This window comes from Aquarana catesbeiana, linkage group LG10 (assembly GCF_042186555.1).
Source record: "Aquarana catesbeiana isolate 2022-GZ linkage group LG10, ASM4218655v1, whole genome shotgun sequence".
In the NCBI taxonomy this organism is placed as follows: Eukaryota; Metazoa; Chordata; class Amphibia; order Anura; family Ranidae; genus Aquarana; species Aquarana catesbeiana.
In genome coordinates, this window is record NC_133333.1 from 15,492,980 (window position 1) to 15,511,849 (window position 18,870).

The 18,870-nt window shown below is 38.0% G+C and overlaps 1 protein-coding gene across 1 annotated transcript in view; it reads left to right on the plus strand.

Annotated features, from left to right (window-relative positions):
* The window catches only part of LOC141111490 (uncharacterized), a 54,330-nt gene extending 35,785 nt beyond the window's left edge, over nucleotides 1-18,545 (plus strand). Inside the window, exons 29-33 of the mRNA XM_073603781.1 lie at nucleotides 1,456-1,533; nucleotides 3,513-3,590; nucleotides 9,507-9,584; nucleotides 12,578-12,685; nucleotides 17,040-18,545. Of these exons, the coding sequence (XP_073459882.1) occupies nucleotides 1,456-1,533; nucleotides 3,513-3,590; nucleotides 9,507-9,584; nucleotides 12,578-12,685; nucleotides 17,040-17,209 (512 nt within the window). The 3' untranslated portion in view covers nucleotides 17,210-18,545. The remainder of the gene's footprint in view (nucleotides 1-1,455; nucleotides 1,534-3,512; nucleotides 3,591-9,506; nucleotides 9,585-12,577; nucleotides 12,686-17,039) is intronic.
* Nucleotides 18,546-18,870: the final 325 nt, after the last annotated feature.

Here is an 18,870-nt window from a genome sequence, read left to right on the forward strand (position 1 = left end):
GTGATTTTCATCAGCAAATGTTGTGCAAGCAAAAATGTATTTTTATTATTTTTCCCCCTGCGTATGATTTGGTAGTCTTTGTAAAGTGAAACTTCACCACATTCACTAAGCTCTGGGGCAATTTCCCTTGCAAAGTGCAACACCCCTTGCAAAGTGATTACCCTACATGCAAATGTAAAAAGTGACAGTGCAGCTCTTGGAAATTCTACATACCTATAATAACGTGCATAAATAAAATACTGGAATTCATAATCATCAAATTAAACCAAAGCAATTTCACATGAAAAAAAAAAAAATACATGCAATGAAGGGTACACGGTGTAGTATTTTATTAAAACATGTCCAATAATACATAAAATAAGCAATCCACATGGAAAATATATGCAATGCAATAAACTCACTCCAGAGGCTGCCGATCCACCTCATGGACTTGACGGTGAGATGTTGGCACGTACAGGCTCCACCCAATGTGTTTTGTGCGCACGCACGTCCTCAGGGGATCCAAATGTCCAATGCCTGCTGTCATAGGGTTTGTAAGATATATCAGAAATGAATATATTTTAGATTATCAAATCTTCAGTCCATGACCTATAAGGTCAATGTGACCGGTCTTTTGTTTTAATCACTTAACTGGTTTCCAAGTCCAAAACTGCTAAGTCCACGATTTAGTAGAATCAGGACAATGGGGCATTAATTAGTATTTCTTTATCTTCATAAGACTCTGGGGTTATTTTACTAAGGAGTAGAGAATGTTCACCATTAAACATGAATGTTCGCCCAGCTTGGGTAATAAGGTAACACTATCTTCATGTTGAATATATCAACCATGTGTAAGGGAAATGATATCTCAATTATGTGTAAAAACTCCATAGACTCCTAATCCAGGGAGTTAGTTGCCAGTTTATAACCTCTGGGTCAACTGTGAGTTTAGGGTCCTGTGGATGTGAATTTTCAGTTATTATTTTTTTTGGTCTGTTGGTTGAACTTGATGGATATACAGTATGTCCTTTTTCAACCCAACTTACTATGTTAGTTTGTAACTTTGGTACGTGAACCTTTTTACCTCTGAGATGGGACCATTTGGAATCCTTTAAATGAGTCTTATGAAGAGCTGAACTTATGATTTTTCCAATCCCGCTTTTGCCCATCATCACCAGCTAGGATACTTCAACGAGCAATAATCATGATTAATTTGAATTATTTTAGGAAAGACTGTAGATCAGGGGTCTCAAACTGGTGGCCCTCCAGCTGTTGCGAAACTACAAGTCCCATGAGGCATTACAAGCATGACTCCCACAGGTAGGGCCTGCTGGGACTTGTAGTTTCGCAACAGCTGGAGGGCCACCAGTTTGAGACCCCTGCTGTAGAGACATATCTTTGATATTTGATATTTGAATTTCCAAGTACCTTTTTTTTCATAAGAAAGGGGTTAGCTTATATCGTTTCTTTTTTCAGATGATTCAAATGAAACTGCCACAAACTGGACCACAGCTACACCAAACAACACAGCTGTACCTCCAACCACTTCTTTAGGTACTAATTAACAAATACTACAATTTTGCAATGCAAGCTGCAGTAGTATAAAGCCAAAAGATATGGAGGGAGTTAAAAATACCCTGAAAAGTGGGAGCTTGAAAAATAAATATGCAGACAGCAGAAGACATCAAATATCTACCAGAATCCCTAGAATAAAGTTGGGTAGAGTTCTGATTGATTGATAGTTTTGATTGCTAGCTCTGCAACTGTCCACACAACTGTTTGTAATGAGTGAAATTGTGTAATTAAAGTATATGTTCACCTTTGTTCACTTTTTTTTTCTAATTTCCAGCTTCCCTATGTACCAATTTAGCATTAATGTACTTCTTTTGCAAAAATAAAACAGCTTTCCATTTATTCTACACACGCTTACCTCACTGTCTTCATTGCTGTTTAAAAACACTTATCCATTACTTCTGCCTTGCTTCCTGGACAGACTTAAGGTCATGTCACAGGAAGGAGTTGACCAGCTGATCTCATTAGCACAGACCCTGCATCATCTACCCTCAGCTGGTCAACTTCTTCCTGTGTCATGACCTAAAGTCTGTCCAGGAAGTAAGGCGGAAGTAATGGATAAGTGTTTTTAAACAGCGATGAAGCCAGTGAGGTGAGCGTGGGTAGAATAAATGGCAAGCTGTTTTATTTTTGCAAAAGAAGTACATTATTGCTAAATTGGTACATAGGGGAGCTGGAATAAAAAAAAAAGGTGGTGAACAAAGGTGAACTTAGCCTTTAAAGCGGTTGTATACCCATTTTTTACTTTTTTACCTTATTAAAGGCTTACCTGTAGGTAACATAAATATCTCCTAAACCTACATGGTTTAGGAGATATTAACCCTGCATACAGCCACTGATGTCAGCGGCACACGCGCAGTGAAGATCCGGCGAAGGTCTGGCGTATAGTGCTGGAACGGTGGACTCCCGCGCACATGACGTCATCGCGGCTCTGGCCACTCACAGCGCCAGAGCTGTGTACCTGGAAGAGGGGAAAATGTCAGCTCCCTCGGCGGTGACCGGGATGTGATGCCGACGCTTCGTTCTAAGGTAAGTATTTCATATTGAGCTAGTATGCGATGCATACTAGCTCATTATGCCTTTGCCTTACGTGTTTTTTTTTTGGTTTGCGGGTATACAACCACTTTAAGTTACACATAATCAACACAATGCACTGGTGCAGAGATCAGAAGGAAGTAACTATTGCTAAGTCCATGGACGTGAGTACTTTTCTGTGAACCTGAGTCAGTATTTATGAATATTTTCTTAATATTTATGGTGCGATGTGGGTCCTGGTTCACATGTTTTCATTGAGGTCAAATCATTTAAAGTGATTCTAAGATATATATATATATATAGGTAAATTATATCTCAATTATGTGTAAAAACTCAATAGACTCTTAATCCAGGGAGTTAGTAGCCAGTTTATAACCTCTGGGTCAACTGTGAGTTTAGGGTCCTGTGGATGTGAATTTTCAATTATTATTTTTTTTGGTCTGTTGGTTAAACTTAATGGATATTTTTCGACCCAACTTACTATGTTACTTTGTAACTTTGGTATGTGAACCTTTTTACCTCTGAGATGGGACCATTTGGAATCCTTTGGGTGAGTCTTATGAAGAGCTGAACTTATGATTTTTCCAATCCCGCTTTTGCCCATCATCACCAGCTAGGATACTTCAACGAGCAATAATCATAATTAATTTGAATTATTTTAGGAAAGACTGTAGAGCAGGGGTCTCAAACTGGTGGCCCTCCAGCTGTTGCAAAAACACAAGTCCCATGAGGCATTGCAAGGCGGACAGTTACAAGCATGACTCTCACAGGTAGGGCCTGCTGGGACTTGTAGTTTCGCAACAGCTGGAGGGCCACCAGTTTGAGACCCCTGCTGTAGAGACATATCTTTGATATTTGATATTTGAATTTCCAAGTACCTTTTTTTTCATAAGAAAGGGGTTAGCTTATATCGTTTCTTTTTTCAGATGATTCAAATGAAACTGCCACAAACTGGACCACAGCTACACCAAACAACACCACTCTACCTCCAACCACTTCTTCAGGTACTAATTAACAAATACTACAATTTTGCAATGCAAGCTGCAGTAGTATAAAGCCAAAAGATATGGAGGGAGTTAAAATACCCTGAAAAGTGGGAGCTTGAAAAATAAATATGCTCCTAACAAACAACCTACACCATTCCTCTCACATATATTACAAGTGATTAATACACACAAAATAGGAACAGTGATAATGTGTGGGGATTCAAACCAGGTCCTCCTCCCATTTCTAGATAAATCACCTTTTACACCATCCAAAATAACCTCTAGATTACCTTTTTCTCAACTTCTTTCCAAATACAATCTGGTAGATTCATGGAGAGAAAGTAACCCAATGAAAAAGAAATTCACTTATTTCTCACACCCTCATCAAACCTTCACCAGAATAGATCATATTTTTCTAACAATAGGAATGATACCAGAAATTATTGCATCAGATATAATTCCGATTCCGTGGTCTGACCATAATGCAGTATACACTACTATAGCCTCAGCCATACCAAAAGCGCATGACCCAACGTGGTACTTACCGGACATAATGCTCAAACACCCACTACATCAGATGGCCATTGAACAAGCTTTAAAGGAATACATATCAATTAATAATACAACAGACATCTCCCCAATAACACTGTGGGAAGCTCATAAGCCTGTCTTGCGTGGTACAATACAAAGACAAATGGCACTATTTAAACGGGAACGCAAAAATCTAGCAAAAAAACTAGAACTCAATTTTAATGCAGCCTACATATCATTTCAAGATAATCCATCTCAGAGTACAAAATCTCATCTGGAAAAATCTAGATTGGAATACGATCTATTTCTCACTGAGTCAGTTGATAAATCCCTCAAACGCTCCAAACACAATTTCTACATGAATACAAACAAACCAGGTACATATTTGGCTCGGGCATTAAATTCAACTAACAAATCTTTCAAACCAATACGTTTGAAATTATCAAAAAATGTTTACACTTGTAATCCAGTTAAAATAGTCCATAAATTTCACTCACATCTCGCAACTTTATACAAGACAAACAATGAATTTAATCCTACAGAAGCTGAATCCTTCTTCTCAAAAATAACCTTACCTGAGTTATCTCAGAATCAAAAAAGCAGTTTGGATGAGCCTATAACTATAGATGAAGTTACTAACGCCATAAAAGACCTAAAACTTAACAAAAGACCAGGCCCAGACGGCTACTCGGCTTTATACTATAAAACATTCTCAGAAATACTCTCTCCCATTCTCACTGAAACTTTTAACAAACTTCTAGATGGACATTCTTTTCGGCAAGAAACACTAATGGCAATTGTTTGTATGATCCCAAAACCCCTTTCTGATGATACTTCCTGTGTGAATTATCGGCCTATCTCTGTTAAACCTCGATATTAAATTATTAGCAAAAATAATAGCAAAACGCCTCAATAGCATTATAGGAAAATTAATACATAGAGATCAAGTAGGCTTCATGCCAAATAGACAGGCAGGCGATAATATACGCAGGGCAGTGTTATTGGCACATATTGCTAAAAAACGGAAAATCCCTTTATGTTTTCTATCTCTCGATATTAAGAGGGCATTTGACACAGTATCCTGGCAATATATGCAATATTCATTACAAAAATGGGGTTTTGGACCCCACTTTTTAACATGGATCAAAGCATTATATAATAAACCCAAAGCCTATATAAAATATGCTGGATACAAATCTGAAGCCTTTAATATCGAAAGAGGTACCCGACAGGGTTGCCCATTAGCTCCCTTATTATTTGCCCTTATACTCGAACCCATGGCCCAATACATCAGAACAAACCAAACTATAACTGGCATTGAAGTAGGAGGTATTACACACAAATTATGTATATTTGCAGACGATATATTACTTTTTCTATCATCACCACAGGTCTCTGGTCCTAACTTAATACCAGCTCTTGATGGATTTGCAGCCCTATCCGGCCTTATGATTAAACCTAAGAAATGCCTAGTGCTTAATATTTCACTCACAAACATGGAATTGATCCCGGCTAGGGCTGCACTCCCATTCACATGGGCAGAAAAATCAATCCCATATCTTGGAATTCATTTAACAGCATCTCATTCTGACTTATTCTCTACCAATTATCCTCCTGTATTAAGACAGATCACAAATCTAATAAAACAATGGTCGCAACTTCCTTTATCCTGGATAGGGAAGATTAATGCAATCAAAATGACTATTCTACCCAAATTGCTTTATCTATTCAGAGTCCTCCCTATTCCAATTCCTTCCTATTTTTTGAGAATAGTACAAAAAAGAGCAACTTCGTTTATATGGGGCTCTTCTAAACCACGTATACCTATACACACACTACATCTTCCCAAAAATAAAGGAGGTCTGGGATACCCTAATTTTACTAACTACTACAGAGCAGCACATTTGGCCAATCTGTCCAAATACCATGCAAAACAGGAAATCCCATTATGGGTATTTATAGAGGCTTCAGAAAATGACCCTCTATTAATATCAAATTTATTATGGCTTGATCCTAAAGACCGCTTTAAAATTCATAATCCCATAACTAAACACTTCTTATCTCTCTGGGATAAACTAAAAACCAAATATCAGTTACAATCTCCACACAATCCTCTCCTTTCTTTTATCAGAAATCCGGCATGGATCTACCCAAATTCTTTTAAAGCTTGGACAACATCAGGCATTCAGACACTAAATGACTTCATAGCATCTAAATCATTCCTTTCATTCCCATCGCTTAGAGAAAAATATGATCTACCAAACTCTGAGATATTTAGATATCTCCAAATCAAAAATTTCTATACACCATTCCTAAAGGGGGATACACCATTATCCCAATTATCCATTTTTGAATCAATCTGTACAAAAGATCCATTTGCTAAAGGTACAATTTCATCACTTTATAATCAATTATATGGAGTAGCAAATCTTAATAGACCCTCTTACGTTCAGAGGTGGGAGGAGGACCTGGGACGAACTTTAGAAGACACGGACTGGTCTAACATATGGCTCACATCGAAGTCATCTTCACCCAACATCTTAACACTGGAGACAAATTATAAAGTCCTAACTCGCTGGTACCTTGTACCCGCTAGAGTGGCAAAATATTCACCTAATACCTCAGCTCTTTGTTTTCGAGGATGCCCAGAAATAGGCACATATTTACACATATGGTGGACGTGCCCAGTAATCCAAACCTTCTGGAAGGAAGTCTTCGTGATTGCATCTAAAATATTTAAAAAAATAATACAACCAGATCCATATTTAACTTCACTTAATCTAAAACCGGAATGGTTAACACTCTCTCAATTCAAACTTATGTTCCAACTAATAACGGCTGCAAAATAAACAGTGGCCAAGGCATGGAAATCTCCTACATTGGTACTAGGAGAAACAATTCATAGAATGAATAATACAATGTCCCATGCTAAGATGGTAGCCATCGATCAAAATCAAATTCCAAAATTTGAAAAACTTTGGCATCCTTGGATAAAACAACAGTTCCTGTCAAACTTCAATGACTCTGTCCTGTTGCCATGGTAACAGATTAAATGACTTACAGAGACACCCATTCTAATGCTTCAAAGAGAACTAAAAAGAATAATAAACTGACAAGCGGGACAACCTTGCGGACCATACCTCTACCTTTCAACCCTTTTTCTTCTTTCTCTTTCCTTTTCTCCACCTTACAATTAAAGCTCATTATCAGAATTTATTTGACCTATATACACTCTACTTGTAAACAATATGTATAGTAGGTATAAATCATTTAAATACCTACAAAAGTAACTAAGGAAATGATATATATCTTTAATTTAGGTTTACGTGAACCCAATGTTTAATATTTGAAATTTCATGATATTTACCTATATAAACCCTACTGTAAAACAATGAGCTTACTTTATAGATCCTTGTAAACTTACTTTATGTATCTTTATAACATTGTATACTCAATAAACTTCTTTTGACAAGGAAAAATAAATATGCAGACAGCAGAAGATATCAAATATCTACCAGAATCCCTAGAAAAAAGTTGTGTAGATTTCTGATTGATTGATAGTTTTGATTGCTAGCTCTGCAACTGTCCACACAACTGTTTGTAATGAGTGAAATTGTGTAATTAAAGTATATGTTCACCTTTGTTCACTTTTTTTCTAATTTCCAGCTTCCCTAGGTACCAATGTAGCATTAATGTACTTCTTTTGCAAAAATAAAACAGCTTTCCATTTATTTTACACACGCTTACCTCATTGTCTTCATTGCTGTTTAAAAACACTTATCCATTACTTCTGCCTTATTTCCTGGACAGACTTAAGGTCATGTCACAGGAAGGAGTTGACCAGCTGATCTCATTAGCACAGACCCTGCATCATCTACCCTCAGCTGGTCAACTCCTTCCTGTGTCATGACCTAAAGTCTGTCCAGGAAGTAAGGCGGAAGTAATGGATAAGTGTTTTTAAACAGCGATGAAGCGAGTGAGGTGAGCATGGGTAGAATAAATGGCAAGCTGTTTTATTTTTGCAAAAGAAGTACATTATTGCTAAATTGGTACATAGGGGAGCTGGAATAAAAAAAAAAGGTGGTGAACAAAGGTGAACTTAGCCTTTAAAGCGGTTGTATACCCATTTTTTACTTTTTTACCTTATTAAAGGCTTACCTGTAGGTAACATAAATATCTCCTAAACCTACATGGTTTAGGAGATATTAACCCTGCATACAGCCACTGATGTCAGCGGCACACGCGCAGTGAAGATCCGGCGAAGGTCTGGCGTATAGTGCTGGAACGGTGGACTCCCGCGCACATGACGTCATCGCGGCTCTGGCCACTCACAGCGCCAGAGCTGTGTACCTGGAAGAGGGGAAAATGTCAGCTCCCTCGGCGGTGACCGGGATGTGATGCCGACGCTTCGTTCTAAGGTAAGTATTTCATATTGAGCTAGTATGCGGTGCATACTAGCTCATTATGCCTTTGCCTTACAGGTTTTTTTTTTGGTTTGCGGGTATACAACCACTTTAAGTTACACATAATCAACACAATGCACTGGTGCAGAGATCAGAAGGAAGTAACTATTGCTAAGTCCATGGACGTGAGTACTTTTCTGTGAACCTGAGTCAGTATTTATGAATATTTTCTTAATATTTATGGTGCGATGTGGGTCCTGGTTCACATGTTTTCATTGAGGTCAAATCATTTAAAGTGATTCTAAGATATATATATATATATATATATATATATATATATATATATATATATATATATATATATATATATATATAGGTAAATTATATCTCAATTATGTGTAAAAACTCCATAGACTCTTAATCCAGGGAGTTAGTAGCCAGTTTATAACCTCTGGGTCAACTGTGAGTTTAGGGTCCTGTGGATGTGAATTTTCAATTATTATTTTTTTTGGTCTGTTGGTTAAACTTAATGGATATTTTTCGACCCAACTTACTATGTTACTTTGTAACTTTGGTATGTGAACCTTTTTACCTCTGAGATGGGACCATTTGGAATCCTTTGGGTGAGTCTTATGAAGAGCTGAAGTTATGATTTTTCCAATCCCGCTTTTGCCCATCATCACCAGCTAGGATACTTCAACGAGCAATAATCATAATTAATTTGAATTATTTTAGGAAAGACTGTAGAGCAGGGGTCTCAAACTGGTGGCCCTCCAGCTGTTGCAAAAACACAAGTCCCATGAGGCATTGCAAGGCGGACAGTTACAAGTATGACTCCCACAGGTAGGGCCTGCTGGGACTTGTAGTTTCGCAACAGCTGGAGGGCCACCAGTTTGAGACCCCTGCTGTAGAGACATATCTTTGAATCTTTGATATTTGAATTTCCAAGTACCTTTTTTTTCATAAGAAAGGGGTTAGCTTATATCATTTCTTTTTTCAGATGATTCAAATGAAACTGCCACAAACTGGACCACAGCTACACCAAACAACACTGCTGTACCTCCAACCACTTCTTCAGGTACTAATTAACAAATACTATAATTTTGCAATGCAAACTGCAGTAGTATAAAGGCCAAAAGATATGGAGGGAGTTAAAAATATCCTGAAAAGTGGGAGCTTAAAAAATAAATATGCATACAGCAGAAGACATCAAATATCTACCAGAATCCCTAGAATAAAGTTGGGTAGAGTTCTGATTGATTGATAGTTTTGATTGCTAGCTCTGCAACTGTCCACACAACTGTTTGTAATGAGTGAAATTGTGTAATTAAAGTATACGTTCACCTTTGTTCACTTTTTTTTTCTAAATTACAGCTTCCCTATGTACCAATTTAGCATTAATGTACTTCTTTTGCAAAAATAAAACAGCTTTCCATGTATTCTACACACGCTTACCTCATTGTCTTCATTGCTGTTTAAAAACACTTATCCATTACTTCTGCCTTACTTCCTGGACAGACTTAAGGTCATGTCACAGGAAGGAGTTGACCAGCTGATCTCATTAGCACACACCCTGCATCATCTACCCTCTGCTGGTCAACTCCTTCCTGTGTCATGACCTAAAGTCTGTCCAGGAGGTAAGGCAGAAGTAATGGATAGGTGTTTTTAAACAGAGATGAAGACAGTGAGGTGAGCGTGGGTAGAATAAATGGCAAGCTGTTCTATTTTTGCAAAATAAGTACATTAATGCTAAATTGGTACATAGGGGAGCTGGAATAAAAAAAAAAAAGGGGTGATCAAAGGTGAACTTAATCTTTAAAGCGGTTGTATACCCATTTTTTTTTTTTACATTTTTACCTTATTATAGGCTTACCTGTAGGTAAAATGAATATTCACCCTGCATATAGCCGCTGACATCAGTGGCACACGCACAGTAATGCCCCGTACACACGGTCGGATTTTCCGACGGAAAATGTGTGATAGGACCTTGTTGTCGGAAATTCCGACCGTGTGTGGGCTCCATCACACATTTTCCATCGGATTTTCCGACACACAAAGTTTGAGAGCTTGCTATAAAATTTTCCGACAACAAAATCCGTTCGGAATTTCCGATCGTGTGTACACAAATCCGACGCACAAAGTGCCACGCATGCTCAGAATAAATTAAGAGACGAAAGCTATTGGCTACTGCCCCGTTTATAGTTCTGATGTACGTCTTTTACGTCACCGCGTTCAGAATGATCGGATTTTCCGACAACTTTGTGTGACCGTGTGTATGCAAGGCAAGTTTGGGCCAACATTCGTCGGAAAAAATCCATGGATTTTGTTGTCGGAATGTCCGAACAATGTCCGACCGTGTGTACGGGGCATAAAGATCCGGCGAAGATCCGGTGAAGTTCCGGCGTATCGTGCAGTACCTTGCTGGAACGGAGCTGACGTCATCGCGTCACTCACAGCGCTGGGTTCAGAGCCGTGAACCCAGAAGAATCGCCGAGGGGAAAATGTCAGCTCCCTCGGCGGTGACCGGGATGTGATGCCGACGCTTCGTTCTAAGGTAAGTATTTCATAATGAGCTAGTGTGTGGTGCATACTAGCTCATTATGCCTTTGCCTTACAGGTTTTTTCTTTTTGTTTTGTTTTGTTTTTGTTTTTTGGTTTGCGGGTATACAACCGCTTTAAGTTACACATAATCAACACTGTGCATTGGTGCAGAGATCAGAAGGGAGAAACTATTGCTAAGTCCATGGACGTGAGTACTTTTCTGTGAACCTGATTCAGTATTTATGAATATTTTCTTAATATTTATGGTACGATGTGGGTCCTGGTTCACATGTTTTCATTGAGGTCAAATCATTTAAAGTGATTCTAATATATATATATATATATATATATATGATTTAGAACCACTTTACAGGATATAACTTGTACTATATTGCAGATCAGCAATCCTTAGATGTGGTGGCTGCTAGACATGTGCAATTCGTTTCGTTCCGAATTCGTTTTTTAACGAATTTTGACAAATTCGTTAATTCGGGAATATCTGAATTAACGAAAACCCGTTTAACGTTTTTTTTTTTCGAATATTCGTAAATTCAATAAAATCGGACATTCGTAAATTCGGGCATTCGTACATTAGTAAATTAGTGAATTCGTAAATTTGTAAATTCGAAAATTCGGAAATCTGAAATAATAGTTAACTAATAATAACTTAACTATTAGTAATTACTAGTAACTTTTAAATTATAGGTATTGTAATTTCCTTTCAAATTTGGCTGTTAGTGAACATAACACATACAAATTTATCCGAAGTTATGAATGATCCGAAAAAACGGAATGGAACGTAATGAATTGATAATAATAAATAACAATAATAATAAGAACAACGTTTTATTATTATTATTTGTTATTAATTTGTTCCGTTCCACCTGTTTAGATGCAGCATTCGTTTTGGATAATTCGTAACTTGGGATAAATTCGTATTTGTTACGTTCACTGAAAGTCAAATTTGAAAGGAAATTACAATACCCATAATTTAATAGTTAGTTACTATTTCAGATTTGTGAATTTTCGGGTTTTTGGATTTTCAAACTTCGAATTTACAAATTTCCGAATTTTCTAATTTACAAATGTACGATTTTACGAATGTACGAATTTATGAATGTACAAATGTAAAAATGTACGAATGAACGATTGTACGAATGAACATATGTTCGAATTTACGAATGTACGAATGTACGAATGTACGAATGAACGCATTTACGAATTTACGAATGAACAAATTTACGAATCGCGATCATAATGAATGACCCGAAAAACTAAAAAAAATATTAAACTAATGAAACGAAATCGAAAATGAACTAATTTTTTGGCTGTGCACATGTCTACTGGCTGCATTCGTTTAGCTTTTTTCTGCATTTACAGAAAAATTCCTGTTGATCCTAATGGAAATCTTATGTCCTCTTAAATTTGAAAAAAAAATGAGCATATAATTATTTTTGGGGGTTTTTTTATGTTCAGATGATCTTTAAGTTATTCCGTTAAATTCAAAATAATTTTGAATTTTTGCCACAGTGCAACATTCTACCACTAGAGTGAGCACAAGTCCATCCAACACAAGTCCTCAAACAAGGAGCTCAACGTTTGCGGTGACGAATACAACTTCTCAACCTACACCTCCTGGTGAGTTCCTTCTCAAAATATACTTTAGTTTAACAGAAACATGGTTTATATATGACTATGGAATAGAGAGTACTCATTGCTCCATGAGTTAATGAACAGTTTTAGCACCAACATGCAAATGTTGGTGATGTGTTTAACATTTACTGTAAAATGGAGCCATAAGCTTAACCATGGAGAAGCGTCCTTGAAGTGTCTATAGACCCAAACAATGAACTCCTCTTTTTTTTTTTTTTTTTGCTTCCTTTTGGTCTGTTAAATTTACAAATGAAATCATTCTGTTATATTTGGTTCACTAAGTGCAAAAAATTCAAAGCTGTCCTTTATATTTTGCACTTTTCCTCTATTATCACAAACAGGTTATTTAGCCCACCCAGTTCTTTTATCTTGGAATACAGAATGATCAGCCTCCTATGTTCACCACTTCCGCTCCAGAAAGTTTACTCCCCTTCATGACCAGGCCATTTTTTTTTTTGCGATACGGCACTGCGCTAATTTAACTGAGAATTGCGCGGTCGCGTGATGCTGTACCCAAATAGAATTGATGTCTTTTTTCCCCACAAATAGAGCTTTCTTTTGATGGTATTTGATCACCTCTGTGGTTTTTATTTTTTGTTCTATAAACAAAAAAAGGCTGACAATTAAAAAATAAAAAATAAAAAACTATATTTTTTTTACTTTCTGCCATAATACATATCCAAGAGGTGGTATTTGATCACCTCTGCGTTTTTTATAAACAAAAAAAGGACGACTATTTAAAAAAAAAATAAAAAACTATATTTTTTTTACTTTCTGCCATAATACATGTCCAATAAAACAAATGTAGAAAATCTAATTTCTTCATCAGTTTAGGCCAATATGTATTCTGCTACATATTTTTGGTAAAAAAAAAAATCCCAATAAGCGTATAGTGATTGGTTTGCACAAAAGTTATAATGTCTACAAACAATGGCATATATTTATTTATTTATTTTTTATCGTTTACTTGTAAAGGCGGTGATCAGCGACTTATAGTGGGACTGCAATATTGCGGCGGACAAATCAGACACCTGACACTTTTGACGCTTTGTGGGGAACCAGTAACACTAATACAGTGATCAGTCCTAAAAAATATGTACTGTCACTGTACTAATGACACTGGCAGGGAAGAGATTAACATCAGGGGCGATCAAAGGGTTAAATGTGTTCCCTGGGAGTGATTGCTAACTGTGGGGGAGGTCCTTTGACTGGGGGAAGGTAAAGATGAGTTTTTCCGCTTAGCAGAATCACAGGATCAGCACATTCCCCTCTCACAGAACGGCGGGTTGCCTTGTTTACATAGGCAAACCGCCGTTCTGCCTGTCTCCCGAATGATCGGCAGGCCCTGCTGGACATCACTTCAGCCAGACCCGCTGATTGGCTCCTAATGTGTCCAATCACAGCGGGAGGGGGTCTACTTTTAGTTATAAAAAATATCAAATAAAATCAAATGTATTCATAAATTTAGGCCAAAATGTATTCTGGCACGTGTCTTTGGTAAAAAAAAAAAAAAATCCCAAGAAGTGTATATTAATTGGTTTGTGTAAAAGTTAGAGAGTCTACAAGCTATGGTAAATACAATATATTTTTGAAAATTGATCAATCCTGATGTACTGACGGCCGATCTCATTTCTTGAGGCCTGAAAATGCCCAGGACAGTACAGATACCCCCCACCCCAAATTACCTCTTTTTGGAAATTAGACAGTCTGAGGCACTTAGTAAGAGGCATGGCGAGTTTTGAAATTTTTTGTCCAAATTTTTGAGAAAATTAAGAAATTAAATAAAATTTTTTTTTTTTTTTTTACATTTTCTTTTTACATACTGTCACCAGCTCAGGACAATGTCATCAGATGACTGGTGTGGTGCTCATCGGAGACACTGACTGATGGCAGTATGTTTAAAAAAAACTAAAAACATTTTTAAATAATTTATTAAATGTTTAAATATATTTATTTTTCTTTTTTCTTTTTTTTTTTTTCTTTTTTACTATTTCATCATACTTTCATCAGAGTAGCTCATTGTCACCATAGTAACATTGTATTACTCTGGGGGGGTGAACAGGGATTTTTTTTTTATACTTTGATTGCTATTACAATGATGATTACTGTAATGCCCCGTACACACGGTCGGATTTTCCGACGGAAAATGTGTGATAGGACCTTGTTGTCGGAAATTCCGATCGTGTGTAGGCTCCATCACACATTTTCCATCGTAATTTCCGACACACAAAGTTTGAGAGCTTGCTATAAAATTTTCCGACAACAAAATCCGTTGTCGGAAATTCCGATTGTGTGTACACAAATCCGACGCACAAAGTGCCACGCATGGTCAGAATAAATTAAGAGACGAAAGCTATTGGCCACTGCCCCGTTCATAGTTCCGACGGACGTGTTTTACGTCACCGCGTTCAGAACTATCGGATTTTCCGACAACTTTGTGTGACCGTGTGTATGCAAGACAAGTTTGAGCCAACATCTGTCGGAAAAAATCCATGGATTTTGTTGTCGGAATGTCCGATCAATGTCCGACCGTGTGTACAGGGCATAACAGTAATGTTGTCCAATGTCATGAATGGGTTACATTCATGATAGCTGTGATTACTAGTGGTCTGTGATTGGCTACAGCTAATCACCCGGTAAAGGGTGCTGTGATTGGCCCAGTTACCATGTGAAAGGGTTAGAATTTGTAACAATGATTTACCCTGTTTCTCCGAAAATAAGACCTAGCATGATTGTCGGTGATGGCTGCAGTATAAGACCTACCCCCCAAATAAGCCCTAGTTAAAGTCCTTGTAGGTCTTATTTTCAGGGTAGGGCTTATTTTCGGGGAAAGAGGGTAGGGCTTATTTGGGGGGTAGGGCTTATATTGCAGCCATCACTGACAATCACGCTAGGTCTTATTTTCAGGGAAACAGGGTATCTTACTAAGCCTTCCTGTCTCAGTGGAGTCCACTCCATTCCCTGTAGAGGCTGCACACGTATTGGAAGGAAGGGAAGACCTCCACACTCTATCCAAAAACAAAATTTCATACTACAGTCATGGCCAAAAGTCTTGAGAATGACACAAATATGAATTTTCACAAAGTCTGCTGCTTCAGTGTTTTTAGATCTTTTTGTCAGATGTTGCTATGGCATACTGAGTTATAATTACAAGCTTTTAATCAGTGTCAAAGGCTTTTATTGACAATTACATGAAGTTTATTCAAAGAGTCAATATTTGCCGTGTTAACCCTTCTTTTTCAAGACCTCTCTAATTCCCCCCGGCATGTTGTCAATCAACTTCTGGGCCACATCCTGACTGACGGCAGCCCATTCTTGCATTATCAATGCTTGGAGTTTGTCAGAATTTGTGGGGTTTTATTTTGTTCACCCGCCTCTTGAGGATTGACCACAAGTTCTCAATAGGATTAAGCTCCGGGCCATGGACCCAAAATTTTGATGTTTTGTTCCCCGAGCCACTTAGTTATCACTTCCGCCTTATGGCAAGGAGCATCCATCATACATGCAAGGTCCACCATGCTGGAAAAGGCATTGTTCCTCATCAAACTGTTCTTGGATGGTTGGGAGAAGTTGCTCTCGGAGGATGTTTTTGGAGCATTCTGTATTCATGGTTGTGTTCTTAGACAAAATTGTGGGGGAGCCCATTCCCTTGGCTGAGAAGCAACCCCACACATGGATGGTCTCAGGATTGCTTTCCTGTTGGCATGACAGAGGACTGATGGTAGCGCTCATATTTTCCTCTTTGGAAAAGATTTTTTTCTGGATTGCCCCAAACAATCGGAAAGGGGATTATTCAGGGAAATTTACTTTAGCCCAGTCCTCAGCAGTCCAATTCCTGTACATTTTGCAGAATATGAGTCTGTCTATTTTTTCCTGGAGAGAAGTGGCTTCTTTGCTGCCCTTCTTGACACCAGGGCATCTTCTAAAAGTCTTCGCCTCACAGTGCATGCAGATGCACTCACACCTGCCTGCTGTCATTCCTGAGTAAGTTCTGTACCGGTGGTGCCCCGATCCCACAGCTGAATAAACTGTAGGAGATGGTCCTGGTGCTTGCTGGACTTTCTTGGGCGCCCTGAAGCCTTCTTCACAATTGCAGTGGAAATATTTTTTCATGGGATTAAGTTCATCTTCATGGCAAAGAGGGAAGTTGCGATTAATTGCAATTCATCTAATCACTCTTCATAACATTCTGGCATAAATGCAAATTGCCATCATAAAAACTGAGACAGCAGACTTTGTGAAGATTAATATTTGTGTCATTCTCAAAACTTTTGGCCACGGCTGTACAAACACAGAACACAGAGCAGATTGTTAGAATTAACTGACTCTTTTCTTTTAGGTCTGTCATCTGCAAATACTACCTCTTCTAATACAACAAATGTCGAAAGGGACTGGCAATCTACTGTCCCCATCGGTGGGACAGCAAAGGCATTGTTTTCTACAGCATCCAAGTCTTCAACAGCTGGATTTTTTTTAATTTGTTTTACAGCTTTTATTGTATTGTTCTAAGTTGTATTTATTCAAATCATCAAATCTAAGATAATCTCTATTTCTCTATTTTTTTAATCACCAAGTGGAAATTATACTTTTACCAACTGACTCCACACTTTCTAAATTTCTTTTTTATCCTTGCCTCAGTTGGCTGATCATGGCCCACAGTAATCTTCACAGTCTCTGGCCAAAATTGTCCTTCTCCTCTCTCCACCTACACAGTAGAGCCCCTAAGACTTTAATGGGACCATCTCCCGAGGGTCTTCTGTATCAGAATATTCTAAGTACTGTTAGCCTTTACAAGATACTCCACATGCTCTACCACCAAAACTTCAGATAGGCAACCCTGGAGAGGTGAAGGTCTACCTGAACAGCAGCAAGGAGATCAAAGATCGCCAGGGCACAGCAAATTGTTTTTAAGGAGATAACCTAGCAAGGAGTACCTATTAAAAAGTAAGGAAGGCCTAAAGAGTTCAGGGGTCAGTAGTAAAGCAGAATTCAAGGGTCAATAGTAAGTAACACAGAGTTCATTACATTCCTATGTTATGCAGGGTTCAGAGGTCAGTACTAAGCAAAGCAGAGAGCAGAAGTCAAGGGTATTGCAGAGTGCATTGGCCAATAGTATGTAACACACAGTGCAGGAATCAGGAGTATGTGACACAGAGTGCAGAGGTCAATAGTATATAACACACAGTGCAGGGACCAGGAGTAAGTGACATAGAGTGCAGAGGTCAAAGTTATGTAAAATACAGCACAGAGGTCCCTCAGTTTGGGAGAGGTCTACCAAGTACCAACTACCACGTAGCATCTGTTGAACACAGAGTTCTATTGCTGCTTAGTAACTGTGGTCAAGTTGTTACTCCACATAGAGAGATCAGTACTGGTTCTTATATAGATCTGTTGGGTCACTGTTTTCTACAAGTCCAGCTAGGTTTTATCCTGTGTTGAGCCCTGATGAAGGGGGAACGATGTTGCCCCTGAAAGGCTTTGAATGTTTTCATATAACTTTTTTTTTACCAACAATAACAATTATCTTGGACTCTTATCTAGTTTTGGTCCACTGCTTCCTTGGTTTGCATCTCTGGAACAGGCAGTGGTTCTTTGTACCATTGTACCTCTACAATGGTACAAAGAATGCAATCGTTTAACCTGGTAGGGATTTAACCATTTCCTACCCTATCCCTAACTAAAAGAAAAAGGTCTGGGCAATACATATACCTCAACTGATGTGCACCTTACTTGCAAATCCTGTATTTATTGCTACCACCTGCATATGGGCTGAAAATACATCTAGGCATAATATTCTTGCTTATTATTAGCTGATTTTTATAAAGTTTTAACATTCTAATAAAAAATGTGAATTGTAGAAAGGTTGCCATGTGTCCTTAATATCTGCTTAGAGCTCAGCTCTAAAACAGTGTCAAAAACTTGAGGTAATCAGTCAACTGGATGACATGTAACGAGCATTGCTAAAATATACAAAATCCAAATTAATTACATTTCTAAACTTTCGGCGGTTGGTGCTGTGCGTGTGAACTCAGTATCACAGGTAAGCTGATCAGGTCTTTAAAGCGGAAGTTTAGCTAAAATGCTTTTATTTCCCTACTTCTTTAATTACATTACCGACCTGTAATGAAGGATGTCCCTTTTCTTCTCTCTGCTACCGATGACCTCTTTGA